The following is a 26,046-nucleotide window of genomic DNA, read 5'->3' on the forward strand; positions in this document are numbered from 1 at the left end:
GAAAGATAATGGTCACTTTCTCCCTGCCGTGGAACTCGCGCAGACTCTTATTCTGGCAAAAGTTGTCTGCGGGCATCCTGAATTGTTCGAGGGAATTCACGGGAAATACAAATGTTTGTATGCCCAACTTTATATGCCTGATCTATGTCAGAGAATGTACATAATAATGATATCAAATGTGTCGCGCGCAGTGTTAACATTTGATGTTATATAACGTCCAATGAGTATGTCATCACTGACATGAAATGTATCCTCTGAAAATCCCAAGTGGTTGCGTAAGACACACAAGACAACATGATGAGGAGGTTGGCCTTCAGCCTCGATAACACCGGAGAATATCACGTTCCTTCCCTTTATCCAGGCCTCAAAGTCAATATGTTTATACTCTAATACTACGAGTCGTTGTTCGACGATCAGCAGATGAACATTGCCATTGGCGATAAATTCCACTGACTATTGTTTGCTTTCAAAGAGCGAAAGTCACCTTCGGGGCATACCGGCATACCGCAACCACTTTATTGCACTAACCTGTCGCATGGCACGTCAACTTGTCGAAGCAAGAATGGTGCCACCAACCAATAAAATTTGTTTTTGCATTATATATATATTGCTGTTATAACTACTGGTTGCCATAATTCTACAGTAGTGAATATTCGCAAAAACAATCATGAAATAAGCTAATAATCTGACACTCTTGATACCCTCTTATTATCCATACAATGAATATGTGTGTTTGTGAACGATCTCATTTCTAATGCGCAGAACTTTTTAGCTGTTTAAAATGAAATATTTAAAGAGTGTCTACCGTTACGATGCATAAACGGATTGGTGCTGGAAAGTAATAAAACTTCAATTTGTGTTACAGTGTTCATCTATACTTTATCATTCGACATCGTTTATTTTTAAGCAAAAACTGCAAAAATGAAAATGTTTGCACGCTTTAATGAACCATACATAATTTAAAATGAATATCAAATAAAAACAACTGCACATTTTGAGATTCAGATATAAGTATAAAGCGAAATAAAAATTAAAATGTTTCAAACATGAGTTTATTAGCTAACGTTTAGTGCTATTTTATAATAATACAGTGAAAATAACAGGGACAAGCTCAGTAGTCAAGAAAATATTTGTTAAATAAACTTTGTTTAGAGGCACAAGGCAAGTGCCCAAACGACAATGAACAAAGGACCACACATGTTAACACCACATACATAAATACAAATACCACAAACTGACCGCACAAGCATGAAAAATAAACCATAAATAAAAAGGAACAGATAACGGATAGATACGCACATACAATATTGTTTAACGTGGATGTAGTTTTTGCTTCCAATGCTGGATATATTATCATTGTTTATTGTATCCGCTTATCTGAATTATTTCTCCCCATGAATATTGCCGTAAGTGTATTTCACTCCAGGTCTTAAAAACAACCATCAACAATAGCATTTTTTCTATTGCGCACACATTGTATTCTGTGCCAGTAAAAACGTTTTTCCTTGAGTTTGGTTATCTTAATGAAGGTTCATCATCGCTGTCGTTATGTTCAACATTTGGCTCACTCAAATAATCAGGCGGCGGCTCATCAGATTCTACCTCTTCCCCTAAATCATGCTCAAACTCTTTCATTTGTTTCTAACATCTTGTGTATTTGCGCACGCTTTGTATTCTGTGGCGGTAAATATTGAATTTCCTTGATTCTTGTCTACTTGATGAAGGAGATGCCTTAGCTTCATCAGTTTCATCATAGCAGTCGTTATGATACACAACATGCTCACTTATATAATCAGGCGGCGGCTTATCTGATTCTTCACCTTCCCCTAAATCATGCTCTAACTCTTTCATGTGTTCTTCAAATTCTTGCGCTTTAGTCTTTGTTCGTTTTAAACAGCAGCACCCAAACACCTCAGTGCTTGAAATAATATGGCAGAAAGTTTTCCATCGATGAAAAAGCATCAAGATGAATTGGATCAAAAGTAAAATTGCAAAAATTGACAGAAAAATTATTGATAATGGTTCATATTTTCCCGCGATATAAAACCTATCTAACCTTTCTTTGCTTATTTGTAATTGCAACAGAGCTAATGCTAGCATAAAGTTCAACATAAAGAAACCGTACACGCAGTTGTTCCTTAACGCCATTAATTCACTATTAAATTTTTCTTGAAGTTTCGTATTGCTTTCTAGTGGTTTCAAATACTTGTTAATAAATGTTGTCCAAAATACCTCCTCTTCTTTCTTGAGTTGAATTGTTTCAAACTTGTCTTTTGAGTCTGTTAATTGTACCTTTATCCAGTAGCTATCGTCTTTATATTCTATTTTTTCCACATCTTGTTCGCATTGTTGTCTCTCAATCTGGTCCAAAATTGAACCTTTGGAGTTAATTTCAGCGAGTTTTGCCTGCATGAAATGTTGAACAAGAGTGAAAAGCAAACGCACAAACGATTTCTTCTTTCCACTTTTTACTTCAGACTGGGTTGATTGTGATTTGGATTCACGAGTACCCCAACTGACGTCATGTAGATTGCACACGTAAAACACTGTCAGAAAAATAAATGTAGAAGGCACAGAAACGAAATAAAGCAAGCCAGGAAACAAGCATGTGAACTCTTGAGGGTGAAGCAAAGCAGATATCAGGAATACTAGACTGACAAATATGAGGAAAATCACGGTAGGAGAAAGAACTGTCTCGTTTGCGATGTTTAACATTGTGCCGATTGTTACAATAACCATTACAAATGTATATGCTGTGCTTAGTATTGCGGCTACATTGAGTTGTATTTTCTGAGACACTGTCAGGCATAAAACTGCGAACAAAACTACCGGAGTCACGGCAACGAAAAAGGCATACCATGGCGTTAAACCTAATACTGTACTGAATGACCCGGCTATCACAACAAGGACAGTTCCAGGAGCTAATACACTTGTTATAACAAGCACCAATTGATAAAGCATAAAGAAATGGTTGATTTCTCTGTTGTTTTGGACTAGTTGTTTCCAAGAATGGACCAAGTCCATCATGTTTGCCATTGTTGATGGTGACCAGCGCCGTCGTTGTACAAAAAAGTCCCAAAAGTTTTCTGGTGCAAACGTTTTTGCATCTGAGGCTGCGCAGTAGTCTATCTTGTATCCTTGTTTAAGGAGCAGGGTGCAAAGCCATCTGTCCTCGCCTTGTTCAAACTGCACAAGGTGAATTCCCTCCTCTGGCTCTCTGGTGTACGTTTTCAAGACATTATCGTCAACTAGGGCAGATGCTCGAAATATAGAAAAGCATCCAGGACAACAGAGCACAGAACCAAAGATATGTTCGCTTGCTTTTTGAAGCCAGTGTCCGACTGCATATTCGAATTGTTGGTACCAGACCATTGGACCTTAAGTGAATAATTGTTAAATGTGGATAAAAATAAATAATGTAAAACAGAAACTTATTGACAAAATGCATATCTTTTTATCAAAAGAATTGTTAAATGCTCATAGAACTACCTGATCCTATGGGATGAATTCTACCACAAACTGCTCCGACACGGCTGTTCATCTTCATGCGATCCATCATTCGTAGGACTGACTCCGGCTCAAAGTCTACATCACCGTCAAGGGTTAAAATGAATGTGTTCTTCAGCTGTTCAGTAAATCATATTTATTATAAAACACGTCAAAAATGAAATTTGGAATTGTCTTTGATTTTTTTTATGCCACATAATAGTGCACAAATTTATAGAAAGTAAATGTTTTACTAAATTCCTTTGATAAATTTATATAAATGAAATCCCAAATGGCTGATAATCATTAAAATAACTTGCCATGTCTTTGAACTTTTTTGGATAGGCCTTCCCCATTTTGTACACCAAACAATAGTACATATACAGCACCTGTATTGGAAAAGAAAACTTTAAATAGAAATAAAATAGAAAAGACAGTATGAAATAAAAGTGATAAAATACAGGTTGTTAAATGCAGATAGTAGATATCAAGGTTATGGTATTTGTTGATACAACCTGACTAGTAAAACAATTAAGTTATTTAAGCAATGCGAACTAGAGGGACAAGTCAATTAATCATTAACCGTGCATGCTCTCGTGAAGTAACACACCGACAACAACAAACAACAAAATGAGACACGAACGAACTATCAAGACATAAACAACGCACACACCCACACACACCCGACACCCAAATGCACGCACACACGCAAGCACGCACGCACACACGCACGCGCGCGCGCGCGCACACACACACACACACACACACACACACATACACACACACACTAACAGAAACACACCCACACACACCCGACACCCAAATGCACGCACACACGCAAGCACGCACGCACACACGCACGCACGCGCGCGCGCACACACACACACACACACTAACAGAAACACACCCACACACACCCGACACCCAAATGCATGCACACACGCAAGCACGCACGCACACACGCACACGCGCGCGCACGCACACACACACACACGCACACACACACTAACTCATCATTGATATCAATAAATTGTTTACAATTCATGTCCAAAAAGGCTTTCCGTAGTTTTTCATATAAATATTTTTACCTGAGACCAACGTTTTCTGGCCATTATCTTCTTCTTATCCTTCAAATGCAACGTCACCTGTGTTCCGCCTGGGAGTTCTATAAAAAGTTTTCCGCCATAAGGTGTCTGTACCATTTTTTTATGGATTTTTTTATTCCATATCACGAGCTCATTTTCTGTCAACACGGAACTGCTCGTAAAAATTCAAATACATATGATTTCCTTCGCTGTTATACGGCTGCTAAAGGTAAACCGAAGTCACAACAATTTCCTTATGGAACATTCAAGCAGATTTTAGCAGCATTCCTTAATGAATTTGATTTGTTTGCAAACTAACAAATACTTTTACCGATAACTTATAGTTTATGCAACTAAATACACGCCTACACTATTTTACTTCGCGAATAACGTTACTACATACCCAACAGCCTTTTGCAAACATGACATGAACCGGAGCACATATTCATTAACCTCTCGACCGTTTTTTGTTAAGCAAAATGCGTCGTCAAATACTATTTGAACTGAAATATAGAAGTTTTACTTCAATATCTTAACACATTGCGTAATTTATTTTACAAGATGTAAATTAACATTTGTTTGATTTGAAACAAACACAAAATGCATTAAAGACTTTGCGTAGTGTACTTACCTTCAATTTCAATTTTATCAGGGTCTTGTTTTCCATCACCTTCTTCGTTGTCGGCTTCCACTCGAATGAATAAGTGCAAATCTAATCTGAAAAAAATGTGATAAGAAAATAGGGATGGAATTCATACTTACAATGTACTGGAATTACAATGTATGCAAACTATTATAAGCTGCATATGGTATTAACAGGCTATTAAAAAGTAAATAGTTCACTGATGTAATTTGTTTATGGAAGATATATAAATGGTTAATCTTCAAAACTAGCTTCACAATTGTCACGATTTCTAAAACGTAAAACATGAAAAAAACAGCATGCTGTGTTAATGAAATAACGCAACGATATTATATCAAAGAAGCAGATAAATTTCCAGGGTCGAGTTTCTTATTTTCCTAATCAATTATACAATAAACGATACAGAGACAAACAAGACATTAATAAACCTGCAAATAGACTTTAGAAGCTGACACATTTCTTTGCAGGTTTCGTGCCACATTGTTACGCAGATGATGACTTTTGGAATGTCATCACTCTGTTGTATCCTGTCCGTATGGAGCTCTCCAATTTCATGGTCATTTCTCCTTCGCAGGAGCATGTTCAAATCGGGAAAGAAGAAATCGTAAAGACTACCAGAAAACAACCTATAAACGTAAAAACGTAAAAATCGACAGTCTCATTAACACATTCAAACTTTTTTATTCTTCAATACATTAATTTGCTTGATGAATTTAATTTCTATATTAGAAAACTATTTTATAAACCGTGAACTAATTCGACTGAGTACGGATAGCTTTAGGTGTAGATATATCATATTGCTAATCATATTCTTCTGACATAAGTCTTTAGAATGTTAAAATAACTAAATTCCCTGTTATTGTACCTTTCCCGTTTTGCCATTCGCTCGACCAGAGGAACCCAGATGTACCACGTTAACGTGATTACAGCAATCAAAGCCAAAGCCCCACTCGTTATGAAAAACTGATAGTCTACAGGCATAGAACATGTCAAATCAATTCCGAATATGTACTGGATACTTTCAAGAAAGTTATTGCAGGAAAGTCTAACAACAGCAATTGTTGATAACGGCGGGGTAAGAATGAGTGGCAAGGCAAATGCAAATTGCTGCATTGACAATCGACAAGCCAACAAAGCTGTTTGAGAAATCACAAGTGAACATGCCAATATCCTAACTTCAAACTTAACGAAGTAATAAAACTCCAGTAATTGGTTAAAAATGGAATGGTTTTTCGATTCCAATGTCTCGTCATGTGGTTGCACTGGAGTCGAATTTGTTAAATTGGACGAAATGTTTCCACATAGTGTGAATTCCTCGTTTGTCAGTAATGTTTCAGCTGTTAGATTGTTTTTGTTGTTGTTTGATTCAATTAGTTTTATGTCTAAATTCAGCAAAATCGAAACGATAAACATTAAGCATGTTAACCAACGAACAGTTAATCGTATAAATTCTTGTTTATTTTCGGCATAGTACTGTTTCTCTTTTATTTTAGATTCGCGTGTCTCCGAGTCTTGGGAGTCCGATTCCGCTGTTGTTTGTTGTGTAGCATATGCAGCTCTCCTTCTAAAGCAAAGGAAATTATCCAAATAGCATAATGACTTAAATATCAAAAGAGTTGGTAACGCCCATTTTAGATGCGGGTCTCTATCAAAAGGAATTAGCCACTTCATAAATACTAAAACACTCCCTGCCAGTGCCAAAACCGGGAAAACAGCTGCACAAAGTTTGAGGAAAGAACTCTTTCTGATGCGACTCTTTTGTTTTAGCCGACAAATTAAAGTCAGGAACTGGCATATGCTTGGAACGATTGGTAGTGTTGTTAGAACTAAACATATCCTCAAACTGTCCAGTAATGGAAGCGCATAGATAATCAAATAGACCTCTCCGATGGTGGTCACGGCCTGCAGGATAGCTGTCTAAAAATGGTCAATAAAACATGGACTTGTATGTCTTAATTAATTTTAACTGCATATTTAAGTGTATTATTATTATTATTTAATTACATGTACTTGTTTGTATATTAAGCTTGAACATATTGACAAATAATATACATGTAATACAATTGTCATATATATTCATTTAAATCATTTAATTCATAAACAGCAGAACAATCGATTTAGGAAGGATGACTTACCGCTATGTGACGTTTTGTCCATTTAGTCTTCTGACCTTGGAAAATAACTCTCCAAAGAATTATAAGAGATGTAAAGAATTCAAAAAATGCAATGCACACGAGAATTGAAATTGCTCGATTCTTCTTGTTTTCAATTTTAGACTAAAAAGGAAATTCAACTATAATCTTATGGATTTGATACCTAATTTTCAAACCCTATATGTAAACAAATCTGAATTGAAAGCAGGAAGTCGTTGGTTTATTATACCCCAATGGTCAACGCATTTCTGGAGAAGCAAAAAGCATTATTTAACATTAATTTGCGAACTGATCTACGCAAAAATTGTATACGTATCTATATGATATTATCATGTATGACTACCTGTGGACATTTAATACTTTTGCAGAACTGATATGTGTCGGTCGTTGATAACTAGTTTGTTTTCCACAAACTGTAACACCACACACATACTTGAAATAGTTTAATATTCTGTTAATAACTGTTAATTCCAATATGGTATAAATAATAAAAATATGTTTTCATATCAAATGTTTTTAAAATCAAGCAAAAAGGCAAACTGATTGCAACAAATGAGGTGAGTTTTACCTGTGATAGATTGTTAAGAAGGGTCAAGAAGTAAAGCTTGTGCAGTATGCCGCATGAAAGCAGCAATAGCGTCAAAACAAAAAACAGCACAACTCTGCATATTTTCAAAATTGTGCCACTGCACTTTGAGGACTTGTTTTCCTTTTTCTTAGTTTCTGTGGGAAGGTTCCTGAAAAGTGAAGATGAAAGGGCTTAAAAATGATAATAAACACATTTTATCACCGGGATAATGTTGTCAAGTTTTGACTTCTGGGTTTGTCCCTTGAGTTTTCATCGAATTATATCACTTCTGTATATAATTTTCCAATATGGAAAAATGCGCTACCATATTTTTGTTATCCCTTGCAAGTGATCTTCCTCTTCTATGGCGCTCTCTTGAAGCGGGCTGATCTCTTCGCCAATCTTTCTCCGCGTGCTCTGCGGCGTGGACTGGCCAGAAGGCGGCTGCCCGGAAGGTGCCTCCCCCAGTCGTTGCTGTGTTTGCATCTCTAACATTCTAAATTTCGGTAAGAGCAGCTTGAAAGTAGTTATCTTTTAGACATTATTTTCTTAAATCCATTCCCATATTTGTTACTGCGATCACAAAACTAACCGTGATGGGGTTATGTAAGTTTGAGATGCAAACAGAAAAGACCGTACAGACATTTTATTTAGACTTGTACAACGTACATAGTTTATAATACATACATTGCTCATATATGCAGATTGTAAACTTGACCACTTATCACATCTTCTATTGTTGTTTTATATCTGTTTATAATTTGTATTATTATATTTATTTACTTTTCATTGTACGTGGGGGGGTTTTCACTCGCATTCCGTTCGTTGAAATCCTCTAAAATAAACTGTTCATAGTTAGTCCATTATGTGACAATTGCGTATTTACATTATTGATACATTTTGCTATTTGAATTTGCTGACATCTTATTTCCAATGTTGCCTTCTAGAAAAAGCATCTACACCATAGAAATAGACTATAGCAAGTCCCGCCAGTGAATAACATTTGAATTGGATATCCATTCAATACATTCTTAATTACGTGCATTCCAAATATCATATTATAAGATATTTTAAGAAACAGTCCGCATTCATATTTAATTACATGCTTAACCAACTGGATGTGCATTTTCTAGTGTTTAGCTATTCTTTTTCTTATGGAAGTTCAAATGTTAAGAAGTATTTGATAATGAATTGTGTATTTCTTTGTTTTGACATAACTTCTCAAATATCGTTTTAAACTGATAAGTTTCATTAAGGCATTTATTTATTTTGTTTTTAAAACACAATATTGTGATTTTTTTCTTCAAATACACCTAGTACTCTTAAATGCTGCATGTATGTGGGTGAAAGATCCAGTACTGATCCAAAACATGACAGTATATTTAACTGTCCTCGAAACCAATAAAAAAAATTCTTATCTAAAGCTCACTTTTCGTGTATGTTTTTTGCTCGCATTCTTTTATGGCATCTATAATAGTAACTTTGGGAAAAGCTAAGCCTCTTAGACATGCAAAACAATTCCCACGTCACCAAGTCATTGTTATGTATTGTTATGTTATATATGTTTGTTATTAATGTCGGACAATAGCTCATTGAGCTTATGTTTTTATTTGTTATCATATACCCGACTTTAAATAAAGATTCTTGTATTATGTATGTAATACCCCGAACAAAAGGTGTCCATGAATATAAAAAAAAAGAAAAAAGTCAAGCCTAAGACTTGTATCAGATTTATTTACTTTCCTGTGTTGGCTTTTGTTAGGTTTACAAAGAATGCATAAAGGACTGATGACTAGAGGGAAGTGAAATGTTCTATTCTTTTTATGCTCTAAATATTTATAGTTAAGTAAGGTTTAAACTAAAATGTTATGGCAGGGTGCTGCAACCTGTTCTTTTTATGTAATAATAGTACCTTTCTGTCCTCATGAAGACTAGCATGAGCACCTTTCTGCCCTCATATAATTAAATTCTTAAGCTAATCAAATATTTCTTTTTTATTAAAACTTAGATATGATTATAAATTCAGTTGAAACCTAATAATACTTGAATTAAATAATACTTCAATTAAGCACAATTCCTATCATATTCTGTGAAATGCATAATGTTTAAAATCTTCCCAATTACCCCAAAATACCCTATCACTTTTCTGCAGCACCCTGTAAAAAACCTGGCTGAAGCCACAGCCTATCGGGTTAGTGATGGGCACCTTGGCAACGAGACCACTCTCGGCCTCTTATAACATAACCAACTTTTCTATTTTAATAATATCTGCACAGGTGTAAAGTGTCTTGCAAAATAAACCACATTTCTTGTTTTAACCAATATACGATTAATATATTTCCAAAATGTAGAATACCGATCATTCAAATGTTTCTCCAAGCTTTCGTGAGTATTTGTTCCCCTTCTTTGATCTGTGAGTCGTAAGAGTTCAGATAGTCTTTGAAAAATATGTTGAGTTCAATTATTTTAGTTGAATGGAGTGGGTAGCTTATTGAAAGGTTAATAACACTCCATTTTGATACTTGTATACGAGCCCTAATAAAGGGGATCAAGTCGCTTAAAGCGAAATTTGAGACGTAAACATTGTAACACGTATCAGTCGCTGTTTTTTTTAAACGCGTTGCAGAAAGTTTGAATAGAAAAAATAAGTATTTTCTTAAAACAATTTTCTGCCTATAATTTTGTAATTGCGATGTATATTTACTATAATCCCATGCCGAAACCGAAATACCACCGAGAGCTACTTAGGTTTTGCTATTTTTATGACAAGAAGTCACGGGGGCAGATTTACCCGACCTCCAGACATAGGGCAATTTTTTAACAAAATAATTTTATTACATTGTTGAATATATTTGTATTTTAATGTTAGTTCTTCATTGTTTTATTGTCTAGTTTAATTGTTAGGTGACCTAGATTCATAAGTGTAAACTATGTCAGAAGAGAGACTTAATTATGGTTAATTCTCAATTATGTGATTTACTCACTGTTTATGCATTTCAACACTTCTTATTTTGTATGTATGTTATGCATTTCTGTAGCTCATATGCTTATTGACTTTGTTCAATATATTCTGCGATAAATACTGGTAAAACCAAACTATGTTTTAATTCATATAGATTTGAGAATAAAATAGATTCTTATATTATATTTCATGTGGACTTAATTATGTGGTCTTGTAAAATAGCAGGATCAGCGAAGATATTGCAATCCTTAGGGCTTGACAGTATGTGAGTCTTGTAATATTTATTATAAATGAAACATTAAACAGTCTTTATTTTTAATCTTATGATGTACTTGTACTTAAATATTTCGATTAACTTCCTACAAGGTTATATTAAGTGGGTAGGGTATGTTCGTTTAAAATTAAATGTGCAAGTTTTTTAAATGATAGTTAAGTTGTCATGAATTGCAAACGTTATTTATGCTAGGTATATCAATGTTTTACTACCTGAGATAAGCTCCAGGTGGCGCTCTTGATTTACGTCACTAGCTAGGTCGTCTGATAATAAACAATAATACATGTGTATTTATATTTTATGTCTGAAAAATGAGTTTTATTTAATATTTAGAACAATTCAATTTTAACAATACGTCAGGTAATGGTTTATTAGTGTGTTTTTTTGTATTGCTTGTTGTAAAATGTGATAAACTTACATTCGAAAATTGTCAAAATTATATATTTGTTTGTGTACCGAAATCGGCGGAATTCTGCCAGGCTTTGGGATTCAGATATATTCTGGAAAAAAAAATTATTATTAGGAACTAAATTGATGTGAAAGGCATTTTGGCATTTTTTTAGTATAAAAAAATAGATAAAAGAAATTAATTACTGTATCTTTTTATTGGTCTTCTCATCAGATTGTACCTCAGAAAATAATTTATGGTAGTCAGATAGTACTACATGATCTGTTTAATGTAGAATTTATGATATTAATACTATAAATTTATTATGAAATAGCATAATTGAATATACTTGTGATATGAATAGCAAAAACATTAAAAGGAAATATCAAAATACTTGTATTTGTGTTTTTATGATATCAGTTTGATAATTTACTTTCGAAAATTTGACATGTTGTTTTAAAAACAGTGACTGAACAATGAACAGTGGAAAACTAACTGTGATAAATTAGCATGCGATGATTGTTTATTTTATGTTTTATATTCATTTTATTTTTAGATATTTTAATTTATCTTACTTCATGTCATGTGTTTTATTTGCTTTAACGATGTATTTAGCTTAATTATTTATTTTTCTTTGTTTATTTCAAATTAAGTATGTTTGATGTCTAGATAGTATTATATCTTTAAATTATTTAAAATATTTTATCGTTGTATTGTACAACGCCATTGAGTATTTTATGTAAAAATAGGCGTTTAATCAAATAAACAAGTTTCAAGTTTCAAGTTTCAAGTTTCAATTAACGGAATGCCTCGGATAGGCTTAAACGCTACCAGAGAATAATATGTTAAAGTATCAATGTCGCCTCAATTTTTGGTGGCAGCGGTGAAACTTAAAAGAAAACTGACGCTTTTTGGAGCATTTTATTAGTACTTTGGATATCTTTGTACAACAAAAAGATGATGGTTCTCAAAAAAAAGTTTTGTTTTTGTTGGTGTGTAGAAAGATGGATAGAGGAAGAGAAATGGTTTTAACGAGACACAGGGCTCGAGAAGAAATGTAGGGTGATAGTGCTTATAGTTTAGAGAGCGAAAGACATATTAATAGGAGGGAAATACATGTTAATGGTGGCAAAGGCATGAACGAGATACGTGTTGATGAACATAGGAGAAAGTATGATGAATATATATTATAATAATAAAATACAGATATTGAATACATTAGCAGGGATGATGTAGTAAAAAAAAATGGAAAAAAGGCAAATACATAGTGAAGTTGTTAATCAGAGTATCAGTAACATAGATACATATTAGAGCTAGTTTGGAAAGTCCATTGGTAAATGTTACACAAAAACTAACAAAGGCACTTAGGAACAAACATACATACACGCACGCACGCACGCACGCACGCACGCACGCATGCACGCACGCACACACACACACACATACATACATACATACATAGGGTCATGCATCAAGATCTAAAATATATTCAAAATCTAACATTAGAAACAGACATAGATATAAATCAGAAGGTGAGACAGATACAGATTCTGATGCTTTTTTATCAACTTCATTAGTCCTTTAAGTAAGGGCAGTCCAAAGTTAACCATCCTCCCACCCCCCCACCCCCACCTAATTGACAGGGAAAGAGTCATGGAATGTATGGTTTGATGGATTTGAGGATGTGGCTATTAGACAAAATAGGGACACAGACTGCAGAAATGTTAGATGAAATATATCGCAGGTTACAGGGTCCGGTAGGAAATTTTGTGTATGGGCATTTATCACATGATATAGGGCAAATTATAAAATACTCAGTAAAGAACTATCAAACAGATTCAGGGTTGTAGAAACATCAAAACATTCTGGGTACATAGAAACCAAAGAAATGGTGAGACTGTAGATGAATACAGTAGACTGTATGACATAGCACATGTATAAAGGGACAAACAAACAATACAGAAATATTAGTTTTCAAAAGTGTTGGATGGGTTGATATATGATAAAGCTAGAGTTCATGTAGAGTTCATAAAGGAGCCTAAAGACAATGATGAGGCAGTTTCTTACTCGGTTTGTTTTCAAGAAACAAAACATAGGTCAAAAACAACTGATCAGATAGCAAGATGTATGCATGAAAATGATAATAGTGAAAGTGAGAGTGAAAGTGAAGTAGAAGAATGATTTCTTGTAAAAATAAGAAAATAATTATAACAAAAGAAAACGCATCTTCTCAAAACACTGAGTCAGGTGACTTAGAAAAATTAAGAGAAATTGTTAGGGAGGAGCTCAAAGCTATGTCTTTACATACAGAAAATGAGCAAAACAGACAAAACAGGTATTATAAGAAAATTCAGAACAATTATCAGGCAAACCCAACATATGGAAATAATAAAATGACAAAAGCATGTTTGTTTTTCTGCAGTGGGGTCAAAATAGGCAGAATAGGCAGACTGAGTAAAGTGCAGCAGGTCAAAGTCAGCAAACATTTCATAGGGGTCAATTTCAAGGAAAATGCAATGTAGCGCAACATTAAAACTGTTAGGGGCTGGTCTTGATGGTGGCATACAGTCCATATTGATATAGATTACAAAAATAAAGTCAGGCGAGGCTTTCAAGCTGGTAGTATGTACATATTTTGGAAACTACTGAATATTCCAGTTAATTTTGTGATTGATACTAATACTGAGCAAACTGTTATTTCAGATAATATATTCAATCAAATAAATAGTAAATAATAGCCTGAATTTATTCAAAAGGGACTGTTATCACATTGATAGTTTAAGGGTCAGTAAAATGGTTATTGTTGCAGATATCAAAAATGATGCTTTTAGGTATGGATATACTAAAAGGGGTGAAAAGTAAACCTGCTGATATTCTGTTAAGTCAAGGTAAAATTATAAATAATGGAGTAACTATTTAATGCCAACAGTATACAGACATGAAATTGAGGAAGGTCACATCAGCAGATCATTACGTTATGCAAGGTCATACTGAACAAATTATAAATGCATTCGTTGAGAGTTCTGAAATGGAGGATGAAAGAAAGAATGCAGATATGATAGTTGAGCCTGCTAATGCATCTCTAGAAAACCATCCAGTTTTGGTGGCAGCTAGTGTAGTGAACATAAACATGGATCAAATATCGTCCTTGAAGACCACAATTTTCATTAGCGTTAATGGTCACTTAATTTAGGCTTTGTTGTTGCGTGATAGGTTGATTGGTTTAAACAGTATTTTTTTCAAAATAACATTATAATGATATACACATTTGTAGCATATATAATATTAAATGGTTGTCGGAAATATTGATACATGGAAGGTATACAAATGAAATATGCACAAAACAAGTTAATTTGACAGAATTGAGAAGGACGCTATAGTAGCTTATACTATGCCTCGCTTCTGACAATCTTTCAAGCTTTTCTGCTTGAAATGGTGTAAATGTTGTTATTGTTTGTATATTTATTTAATCGTTATAATTCGATGGATTATGTGGAAGATGAGACGTCAAAAATGCGCAAAGGGTATGAAAGAGAGTAGTGTAAAGAGCAGGAAGAGGGGGGGGGGGGGGTATGGATAGGTCAGGTCAGTTGTAAAGTCGAGGTTGTTCTAATTTATCTAAAGGAGATTAAAAACGTTTAGTTTGGCGAATGAAGTGTTGAACGTGATTAAATATCATTGAGTTTGTCTGGTCCGTGGCGTTTTTGGATCCAAACAATAGAACTTGAAGTGACAAAGGACCTATAACAAGCAATTGGTCGAATAGGTGATGCCTTTGTGCATGATATAAGGGACAGGTGAAAAAGAAATGGTAGGTGTCCTCAATTTCACCACATTGGCAAATAGGGCTATTGATAATGTTTTTTGAGAACAAATGTTCATTAAGATTACTACAATGCATCCGCAACCTTGCATGTGTGACACACAATTTGCGTTCACCCTCATAGTAGAATTGAGGAACTGTTTGTTTATTCTTGTTAAGGTTAAACTTAAAAGAGGGCAAGGATGGAGAGGAACGAACTGTTTCCGGAAGTGCATTCCACGACGATATTGTAGTTGGTAGAAATGAATTCGATAACAGTTGAGTTTTACAAGTAATATTACGAAGGTTAACAGAATTCCGAAGATTGTAGGAGGTTGTATCACCAACTCGGGACGGAGTAAGTGAAGTGAGATACGCAGGTGTAAGGAGATGAAACATCTTGTAAAAGAGTGTGAGTTTATGTTTCCTTCTTCTCTCCTTCAGAGGTTCAAGTCCTGTTTCAATATAAAGATTAGAAATGGAAACGAGTCGTGTTGCCCCTGATATGATTCGCGCTGCCTCATGCTGAACCTTCTCTAGATCTTCTGCATCAGCTTGCGTAAGTTTGTCCCAAACAACATCGGCATATTCTAAGAGTGGCCGAATAAATGTTTTATATAGTACTTCTAGCGATCAAGGACATATTTAAATGATCGCATGAGGTAGATACGTTGCCAGGCTTTGGTTTTTACTGACTGAATATGTTCATGCCATGAGCAGTTATTGGATAATGTGACGCCAAGATGTTTATGGGAAGTAGCTTCTACTATTTGAACATTGTCCATAAAGATGGGTGGATGTGCCTGTCTGTTTGTTTTTCGAGAGATAAGATGTGATTCAATTTTCGCCGGGTTGAATGATACAAGCCACCTTTCTGCCCACATATGGATCTTTTTCATGTCATCATTTAATTGCTGAGCAGCAGACAAGGGGTCATCGACAATGATATACACGTTAGTATCATCTGCAAAAGACGTATGAGTGAATTTATTTTACGAACGATATCATTTATGTAGACAAGGAAGAGTAAGGGACCAAGGATTGAACCTTGCGGAACTCCGGCAGATATTGAAACCGTATCAGACATAGTACCAGACATGACAACGCACTGTTTTCTATCACTGAGATAATCAGTAAGCAATAATAATAGGGGACCAGAAATACCACTTTCTCTAAGTTTGAAAATGAGGGCTTCTTGCCATACGCGATCAAAGGGTTTTGAGATGTCACAGAATACTGCTCGTACTTCTTTACCCTCATCTAGAGCGAGGCAGAATGAGTGATAAATAGATACAAGCTGATTAACTGTGGAATCCTTAGAAACAAAACCTGACTGAAATGGTGTGAGAAAGTCGCTTTGACGGAAGAAAATGAACATGTATTTACGAAAATTCTTTCTAGAACCTTACTTATAACACTCAAAAGGGATATTGGACGGTAATTACAGACGTCTTGGGGATCTGACTTCTTAAAAATCGGGCATACATGAGCCAGTTTCCACTGGCTAGGTACCTTACCAGAACGAAGAGAGTAGTTAAAAAGGTCTCGAAGGGGCAGTGAGATTTTGGTTGCTATCTCCCTTAGCACATAACTGTTTATAGAGTCCGGTCCTGTTGCTTTACCAGTCTTCAGAACCTTTATTGAGTCAAGAACATCTTGATTGGAAATATCGAAATCCTGCATGCAAAGGGCATCAGAGACAGTGGGAAGAGGTGTGTTAGGTATAGTAAGAAGGGTCTGTGATTGGAAAAAGTTGTTCAGAAGATTTGCATTGTCAGTGTTTAATTCGTAGACGGTGCCGTTGTGGATGAGAGGGGGAATGTGCTGTGATGTCGACGTAGGACTCATAAATTTTTTAAAGGTTTTCCAAAAGTCTGTTGAGGAGAGGGTATTATCTCGTAGTAGGGTAGCAAGTTTTTCAAAATGTGTTTGTTTGGCAGTTCTTATAATATGGTTGGCATCATTGCTTACCATCCTATAAGCTCGCCAGTTATGTTCATTATTCGAGAATCAGGCTCTTCTATATGCTCTTTGTCTTTGGCGGAATAACTTACGAATTTCATTATGAAACCAGGGAGGGTCCTGAGTGCGAATCGTAATAAACTTTGACGGTATACATATTTCACAAAATGTCATAAGTTGATTAGTGAAATTATTAGCGTACATATCGATATTTGTGTGTAAACATGAACTCCAGTCAAAAGATGACACAAGCGATCGAAGTTCGACATAATCCCCTTGTGAATATTTCCAGACTTTTCGTTTAAATGTTGATCCGACCGTTTTGTTAAATTTCAATATGCAATAAATAGGGCAGTGATACCGAACTAACTGATCCAGAAATGACTCCCCTACACCACATTTTAAAACAATATCTGATAATGAAACTAAGAATAAGCCGAGAAGAGATTCTGAGTTTTCGGTAAAATGAGGAGCGTTTCGAATGACTTGTGATAGACTGAACTGTTGACATACGAACTCAATCTTTTGTCCAGATAATGATTTATTCATATCGAGATTGAAATCACCTGTCACTATGTCTTTAATACCAGTATCAACCGCCAGTGATATTGAGTTGGTAATGGATTCAAGAGCATATGAACTGAAATTAGGAGGTCTGTAAAAAGTACCCAAAAGAAGACGTTTAGTTTTAATGCGTAATTCGAGCCAAAGACATTCTACATCATTAACTTCAAGATCACGTCGCTCTAATACAAATATATCTGATTTGATGAAGTCAATGACACCTCCATGTGGGTCAGTAGGTCTGTCGATCTCGTCTAAAAGGTTTATGAAAGGCAGGAAAATGCAACTCAGAAGATTCAACATTAGGCGTGGGCCATGTTTCAGTAAAAGCTAAGACATCAAAGTTATGTAAGTCTTTTTTCCCGTAAAAACTCTGCACATTGTAATGTACTATACTTAAACTGCCATGGACCGCACTAGAAGCTTCGGAAGAGGAGGTAGACAGAGATGATGTAGGACCGGGATTTTCATGAACATCACCGGAAAGGAGTAAAAGCATGGACAACCAACAAATTAATTCAAAATGAGTTAAATGTTTAGTACCTTTTGCATGAGCTTGATAATGACAGGACAAACCGACCCTCATTCGATATATGCCTATTTCAATAGACATTTAAAGTCATGTTATACCGGGATCAAACAGCTCTCTGAATGAGGGATATCTACATACTACCTGACCTGTACCACGGGAAAATAGGGAATAGAAAGAGGGAAGGAAAGATGTATAAGAAAAGTACTTGTTTAACATAACTAGTACCTTAAAGTTGAAAGTTCCCTTAAATAGTTAGGGTTTGGGTAAATTTTATTAAGTATTAATGTAGTGATAAAATGTGTAACGCAAAAACGAACATTATAGTAAAACTACAAGTAATATTTGAAAAGTTATTAACAAGATAATTTAGGTTAACAGCTTCTTAGAGTATATTCCATGTTTTCGGTTTGTTATCGGACGCGACTTTATAAAAAACAAAACCGAATGCGTGCGACTTTTCCGATCAAATTTCAATGTTATTCTTAAAGGAGGAACTACCTTAAACTCTTGAAATTGCTGAAAATCAGATACAAAGCAAATACTGCAAGCGGTTTCTCCATATCATTTGTGAATCATAAAATATATAAGTTAACAACGCGAAATATTTAATAAAACATCAATATTGCCACAGGAAAGGAAAATATGCTCTACTGAAAGTTATTTTTACCGAAATTGCAAATGATTCATTGCGACCGGTTATGTGCCTTTAATGTGTCAACAGGTGTGCACGCTTTTCTCCGGGCAGGCGAGGTGCAAAATAACGTCAAATCGACCTACATATAATTTTATCAATGGGTCTTTACTGATGCATACGGATTAATTTACGAAATTTAATCTCTTTTAGGACATAACTACTAGATGCCTACTATCTTTTAAAGTGGAATATGTGGTCATTTGGAATAAAAGTGAATTAATTATTTGTTTTATTTGTAAAGTGTTTAAGAAGTGAAGTGGCATACTCAGTCCAATGGAAGATGTTAAAAGAGAATATGTAGTCAGTAGTGTGAGTTGATATTAGCGTGTTGTGCAATCTAAGTGATTTATTTTAATATAAATTCATAATAAGAATAGGTTGTTTGACATTATCACGTGGTGTTATCAATGTATTACAAAAAGGTCAATATCCATCACTATTGTATAAGTCCTGGTGGCCTAGTGGTAAAGGAGTCGGTTTTCTTTTTGTTTTTACTAAACCGGCGTGGGTTCGCACCCCACTAAAACCAAAATACTTTTTATACTGAAATTGTAATTTTTTCTGCAATTTAGATGTCATAGAGTAAAATAATGATAAATAAGGTGTTTTCAGGTGTATTACAGGGAAAACTAAATTTTGGTCCAAAAACATGAGCGAATATCTTTAAAATGTTGATGCTTTTTTTGCTTTTTTTAATACGGATTTATTTTGGTTCGTTCCTTCCCGAGTACATAACAGGTACAATGACCTGTCATATAACAGTTTACTTATTACAATACATGATACCTCAAAGGGTGGACTCAGAGGATATAGATTCATATGATATATACCAATCGCATGTGTTGACATAAATATTTGCAAATATGGTGTAATTAGTTACTTGTAAATTAATACGGACAGTCAAATTGGTTGTGTATTGACCTTGTATTTCAGTAATTCAAGGGTGCTGATCATGGGAAAATGTTGCAAATAGACATTATGTGAGGAGGAATGTGATTCCTATTCCTGAAATGAAATTCAAAGAATACGTTTTGGTGAAATGAAATACAGAACTCTTCTTATACGATTACTATATTGCCGTATTTATTATTACTGATGTGTATGGTTGTGAATTATTAAAATCAATTATGTAATACACATTAATGTATTATGTTTCCATTAATTGTGCATGTAATGTAATAAGATGCATATTAATTATAAGTGTACTGTTGTTATGTGTATATCACACAATGCCTTGTTTTAGCTTACGTGAATTGTACTTAATGACTGCTTATATCAGACTTATATTAAGATATAGATATTTGATTTGGTATACGAACAAAACATTGTTTGCAGTTTAAAACTTCATGCAAGCGTTATGCAATCCGATATATAATAGTATAGTTTGACGAACAATAAGCGCATTGTAAACGATCCGTTGGTATAATTCCTTTCAGACAATGTTAAACTCAATGTATGCTTTATTTTCATATTTGTAATTATTATGTGCCTTCATAAAGCCTTGTTATACTTTGTATTAATAATTTCCTCGTGTTTGTAAATTCTGAGTGCATTGAGTGTATGAATAAACTTGTTGGTCTTTATGCCAATGACTTGCATGACAGTATTGAAAAACGTTTAAGATATACGCAATAGATAAAATACCGCAGGCCTCGATCGCCTTTAAAGTGGCTCGGTCATGCTTTGTAAAATGCACTTTTTTAATTACGAAATAAAATGTGACAACTCATAAGGAGAGTTAAATCAACAATACCAAAAGCTGGAACCCTTCAGCAAATGCTGGTATTTGCTCAAATATCGTCTTTGAAGACCACAATTTTCTTTAGCGTTTATAACGCGATTGAAAATTATTTATGGCTGTGGTGTTGAGTGATTGGTTGCTTGACAGTATCACGTGATGTTATCAATGTATCCTTATCAGGTCAACATATCCACATTTTGCTAAAGTCCCGGCGGCTGTGTGGACCAGCCGGCTGTTTTCTATTATTTTTTTTTACTTCACCGGGGTGGATTCGAATCCCAATTAACCAAAAATACTTCTCATGCTATAACTGTATTATGATTAAAATAAGTGTTTTCAGATGCATTACCGGGAAAACTAATCGTTGGTCCAAAACATGAGCGAGTCACTTTAAACTGCATGCATCCAACATGAAACCAAATAGAAGTGCACATTTTAAACAATCTGTAGGTTTACGAACAGGATATTATATCTTATAAAATGTTCAAACAGACCCTGAAAGATTAGTATTTATTTGTACTGTATTGTATTATATTGTATTGTATAAAGATTGTAAACGGCTGTTGAATGTAATTTGGTAAACCGACACTCCTCAGCTAAACCATAACAGGGCGTATTTAGTATCAGAACACAAAACAAATTAATGCTAAGGCTATTCTGAAAGAAATAGTATGTGCTTCTCATTATGTGAGACATGTTAATTGTAACGTCTTACAATCTCTCAATAGAAAATCATTTTCAATTTCGAATTGAAATTATGAAAAATCTAGATGTCTTTATAATTAACAAATAAGTAAAGCTTATTGATTGTATGACGTCCTATTGGGTCGTTCTAAGGTGCTGACCAATTAGCTGACGATATAGAAATAGAGGGATACTGCTAACCAAATGTTGACCATATTGATTAATAGGAAATTCTTACTAGTGAAATAAAATTAGTGTGAAGAGTTATTTCATGTTTCATTATGTACTTTTAGCTTGTAAAAAATAATGATATTATAGTTGATATTTATGAAGGTCTATATAGGCATTTATTAAGAATACAGATATAAAATAATCATTCTCTATCGTTTTAAACGCCATCATTCAGTCGAATAACGATATTTAAGCATTTTCACTTCACGGGGGAAACAATTAAAATTGATCTGTACCCCCGGGGGTACTGGAATATTCCGGCAATAGATTTTCCTCACTGAAGACTAATAACTGTTTATAAAACAAAACATTAGCACAACGTTATACAATATTATAAGTGATTTGTCGGAGGACAATATGAATTGAAAAGTCGGAGGTAGCATTCGAAATCGAAAGTAGCGTATTCTTTAAAAGTATCAACTGTCTTTAAGAATCCAGAGCAAACGAAAATGACGTTTCACTCTCAAAAATATCAACATAAAGCCAAAACTAGTATATAACCTGTATACGGATGCCAACAAATTATGAGGCACTGAACAGTCAAAATGATAACTACAATGCCACAGTTTATTCGAATAGAATGTTCAGAACCTTGATAAACAATGTTATATAACGCAATTTCTGTGATCTAAGAAGCTAGAAAACATGCCGATTTCAAATGACATGTGTTTTCGATGCCTAGTGCTCATACCCTCTCACACCTATCGCTAGGACAGATAAATCGGTACGCAACCCCTAGAGTTTAACATGTATTCCTGCCGCTAGGACAAACTGTACTTAAACCCTATCAGATATATTCTATTATCTATTACCTTAACAGAAGTCTTTTGCGTTGATACACTAGTAACAGCCAGCACAAGAATGAAAAAATACCTGCGAGTGGCAATTGTTTTTATACTCATTGGTCACGTGACCGGATTAAGAGGTTCTACTGGCTGGGCCGGTCCATTTCTTATTAGGGGAATCACCATCATATTATTATTTTTTTTAATTATTGACTTGGACGTAATAAAACTAGTTTCTTGCTCCAGCAATAATTAAAACATTCAAAACTTAAATAAATGCTGTCGATACATTTATTACAACCAGTTTTAATTGATTGAAGCTAATAGTTGGCGGCGTTTTCCTATCAATGCAGCACTCAACAGTTTTGAAAATACCGCTACACTAAATTATTTTATAATTTTTATCATTAATCAGTCACGTGACCACTAAGTCGCGATCGATTCTCACTGTAAATACGGTGCGCACTGACTCACTATTTCGGAGTAACCTGACACTACATTTACACCGGGGATGAGCAAAAAAAGTCACGTGACCACAAATGCAAACGCCAGTAGTATTTTGGCTCGATTGATCGTCAATCATGATAAGTTTCTTATCGATATTTTTGTTATACGCGAGAGTTCGTTCAAATGACATAGCGCAAAAAAGAATGCATTGTTTTGTCTTTCGATCGGTGTATTGGTTACCATACATGTCTGCATAGTTTTCGAGAACACTTCGATACAAATTGTGTCCATGAATGCAAACGCACGTAGGTAGTGTTAAAATGTCAACTATTAAGATAAATTGCCACATTTTTTCAATTGTTTTGACTTTTAGTTGTTCAATAATGGTTTTTATTTGTTTTATGAATATTCTGTGCGATGCAATTTGCACAAACAAATGCATTTTCTGAAGAATTTAAATTTGGCAAACGCACGTTGGCATTTTCATAAGGCAAACGCACGTAGTCTACCAAAAATGACAAACGCACGTAGACATCTTAAATAATGATAAAAATGAGTTATCGTATATGTCGAAAGCTTTTAAAACTGTTTATTCTTTTTATATCCATAACTATTGCTGTAAGATTTTTAAATTTATATTTAATTATTATTATGATCATAATGCTGCCGGTCATATGCATAAGGGAAAGTGAAACGCTTTATGTCGTTTTACTTAGCTAGATAAGCCATCTTTTAAAATTTTATTAAGCGTTTGTTTGCGCGAGACGTATTTTTATGAAAATGCTTTAAGATGATATTCTTTTAACAACCTACAATTTGTGTAATATATTTTGCGAAGTAAATCAAGTGGCGCTTAATTAATGAATGACAGTGTCTGTTTCAGTGATGTCATTTGTTTGCCACGTTTGTGGGGATGCGTTGAAAACGACATGGGGGCTGAAATTGCATGAGCGCCGCAATAAGCAGTTCCTGTGCCCGAAATGCATGCAGGAGGTCACCACACATACGTACCTGAACAGGCATTGGCGAGGAGAAGATGGCACGACATGTTATACGTGCGACATGTGTGGGATTTCAATGGAGTAGAAATAGACCTGAAGGCTCATATGGACGGCCATACTGGCGAGAAATCATACCAGTGCGCTGAATGTGGGAAATGTTATCGGCATAGAAGTAGATTGTGCAAGCAAAACGTATTAAACACACCAAATAAAACATCAAATTTTAGGTAATAAGTACCTTTCATGGCCGAGAGTGCAAGGTTCATCCCAACCCGAACATAGAGTGTATTGCGGAAGCGGGGTTTATCGTGTTTCCGCAAAACACCCTGCGAGAGGGGTGGGATGAACCTATCTTACACGAGCGGCGATGATCCTGGAAAAACCTGGAAATCTTTTGTGCGTAGGGAATATAATGCGCGTATAGATTTGTAATAATTCGTGGTTGTTATGGATATGCGTGCAGTGATTCGGATTATGTTTATGTTATGATTAAATATTTATAGTTCTTAAAAGAGGAGAGCGTTATTTCTTGAATGGAGCGCGAAAACTTTTCTATTGCTCCATTTGAAGCGAGAAATAATCAATTTTGATTTTTAAAATTGCCACGAGACAATGTTTCCATGATGCTACAGACGACAGTCGTCTACAAGGGAGGTAATTGTGTGATGACGATTAAAAAAATAAATTCCATACTGGTACTTGTTTTATCTTGGCCCTTGCCAAATTTTTAGGTCTACCTATCTGATGTGGAAGAAAGTAGAATCTCAGGCAGATCATAACAAAAGTATTTTATATGTTATTTGATTACTTATCTTTGATTTTATCTGATTATCTGTGATCACTTTTATTGTCAATCAATTTATTCAATGTATAAAACTAATCTAAGATATACAGTTATAGAATAAATGAAGAATATTTCCATCATAATGTCTTTATTTCTGTAAAACAGCACTTATATATACAGTTTAAAGAGTATTTTCAGTGATATGAACATTGTTCCGGGTAGAGCATACATTGTCATTGTATCATCGCAATTCATTTTATGGTTATCATTATCACATTGTCATTAACAATTATCATGACAGTATTATCATCACAACATGAAGAATGGTTAAATAAAAGGTTCATTAAAGATGTTTAAATTATGTTCAAATTAAATGTTTATCCCCATGCGATCTGTTACAAGCATCTTAAAATCGTTACGTCTGGCCTGCTCCCAGCACACACCCTTCTGTAATGCATTTCTGTTTATCAAAACAGTCCCGTACTGTACTGTACTCCGACTCTTTGTATCAAACGTGTGGTTCCTGAAATGTGACATTACAACAGCTGTTCTAAATGTTCGAAATAAACATTTAACAAGCATTGTTAAGTTAGATAAGTCTGTATACCACCAGTATGGCCGGACGAGAGTTTGTTCGAGAACTCATATTTCCCGCAACACTCCCGCATAATATCGTGTCAATGTTTGTTACGTATCATAAATTTATATAACTTTCATTATGATGGATATTTAATATTAAAGCGGATAAATATCTTCAATTATAGGCTAACGAAATATTCGTTTGCTCCTTATTATAAGATGCCTACGTGCGTTTGCCATTTTAGGTAGACTACGTACGTTTGCCAAATTTGAAATACTTCAGAAAATGCATTTTTGTACATATTGCATCGCACAAAGTATTCATAAAGCAATTAAAACAATTATTGAAGAACAGAAAAACAAACATTTGAATTAAATGTGGCAATTTATCAAAATATGTGACATTTTAACACTACCTACGTGCGTTTGCATTTATGGACACAATTTGTATCGAAGTGTTCTCGGAAACTATGCAGACATGAAAGGTGACCAATACACCGATCGAAAGACAAAACAATGCATTCTTTTTTACGCTATGTCATTTGAACGAACTCTCGCGTATAACAAAAATATCGATAAGAAACTTACCATGATTGACGATCAATCGAGCCAAAATACTACTGGCGTTTGCATTTGTGGTCACGTGACTTTTTTTGCTCATCCCCGGTGTAAATGTAGTGT

General features: G+C 34.7%; 1 protein-coding gene across 1 annotated transcript; it reads right to left on the reverse strand.

Moving 5' to 3' along the window:
* Positions 1 to 926: 926 nt before the first annotated feature.
* On the reverse strand, positions 927 to 22,592 carry LOC128240713 (chitin synthase chs-2-like). Its single transcript, XM_052957481.1, has 15 exons — positions 22,582 to 22,592; positions 11,628 to 11,671; positions 11,384 to 11,434; positions 8,719 to 8,770; positions 8,261 to 8,431; positions 7,936 to 8,104; positions 7,350 to 7,490; positions 6,080 to 7,131; positions 5,643 to 5,840; positions 5,203 to 5,288; positions 4,975 to 5,074; positions 4,575 to 4,743; positions 3,807 to 3,875; positions 3,490 to 3,625; positions 927 to 3,377 (listed from the first exon to the last, which is right to left on the reverse strand). Exons 5-15 carry the CDS (start codon positions 8,428 to 8,430, stop codon positions 1,642 to 1,644), a joined length of 4,026 nt encoding a protein of 1,341 aa, XP_052813441.1. The 5' UTR covers position 8,431; positions 8,719 to 8,770; positions 11,384 to 11,434; positions 11,628 to 11,671; positions 22,582 to 22,592; the 3' UTR covers positions 927 to 1,641.
* Between the last annotated feature and the right edge of the window lie 3,454 nt (positions 22,593 to 26,046).

This window comes from Mya arenaria, chromosome 7 (genome assembly GCF_026914265.1).
Source record: "Mya arenaria isolate MELC-2E11 chromosome 7, ASM2691426v1".
Lineage (NCBI taxonomy): Eukaryota > Metazoa > Mollusca > Bivalvia > Myida > Myidae > Mya > Mya arenaria.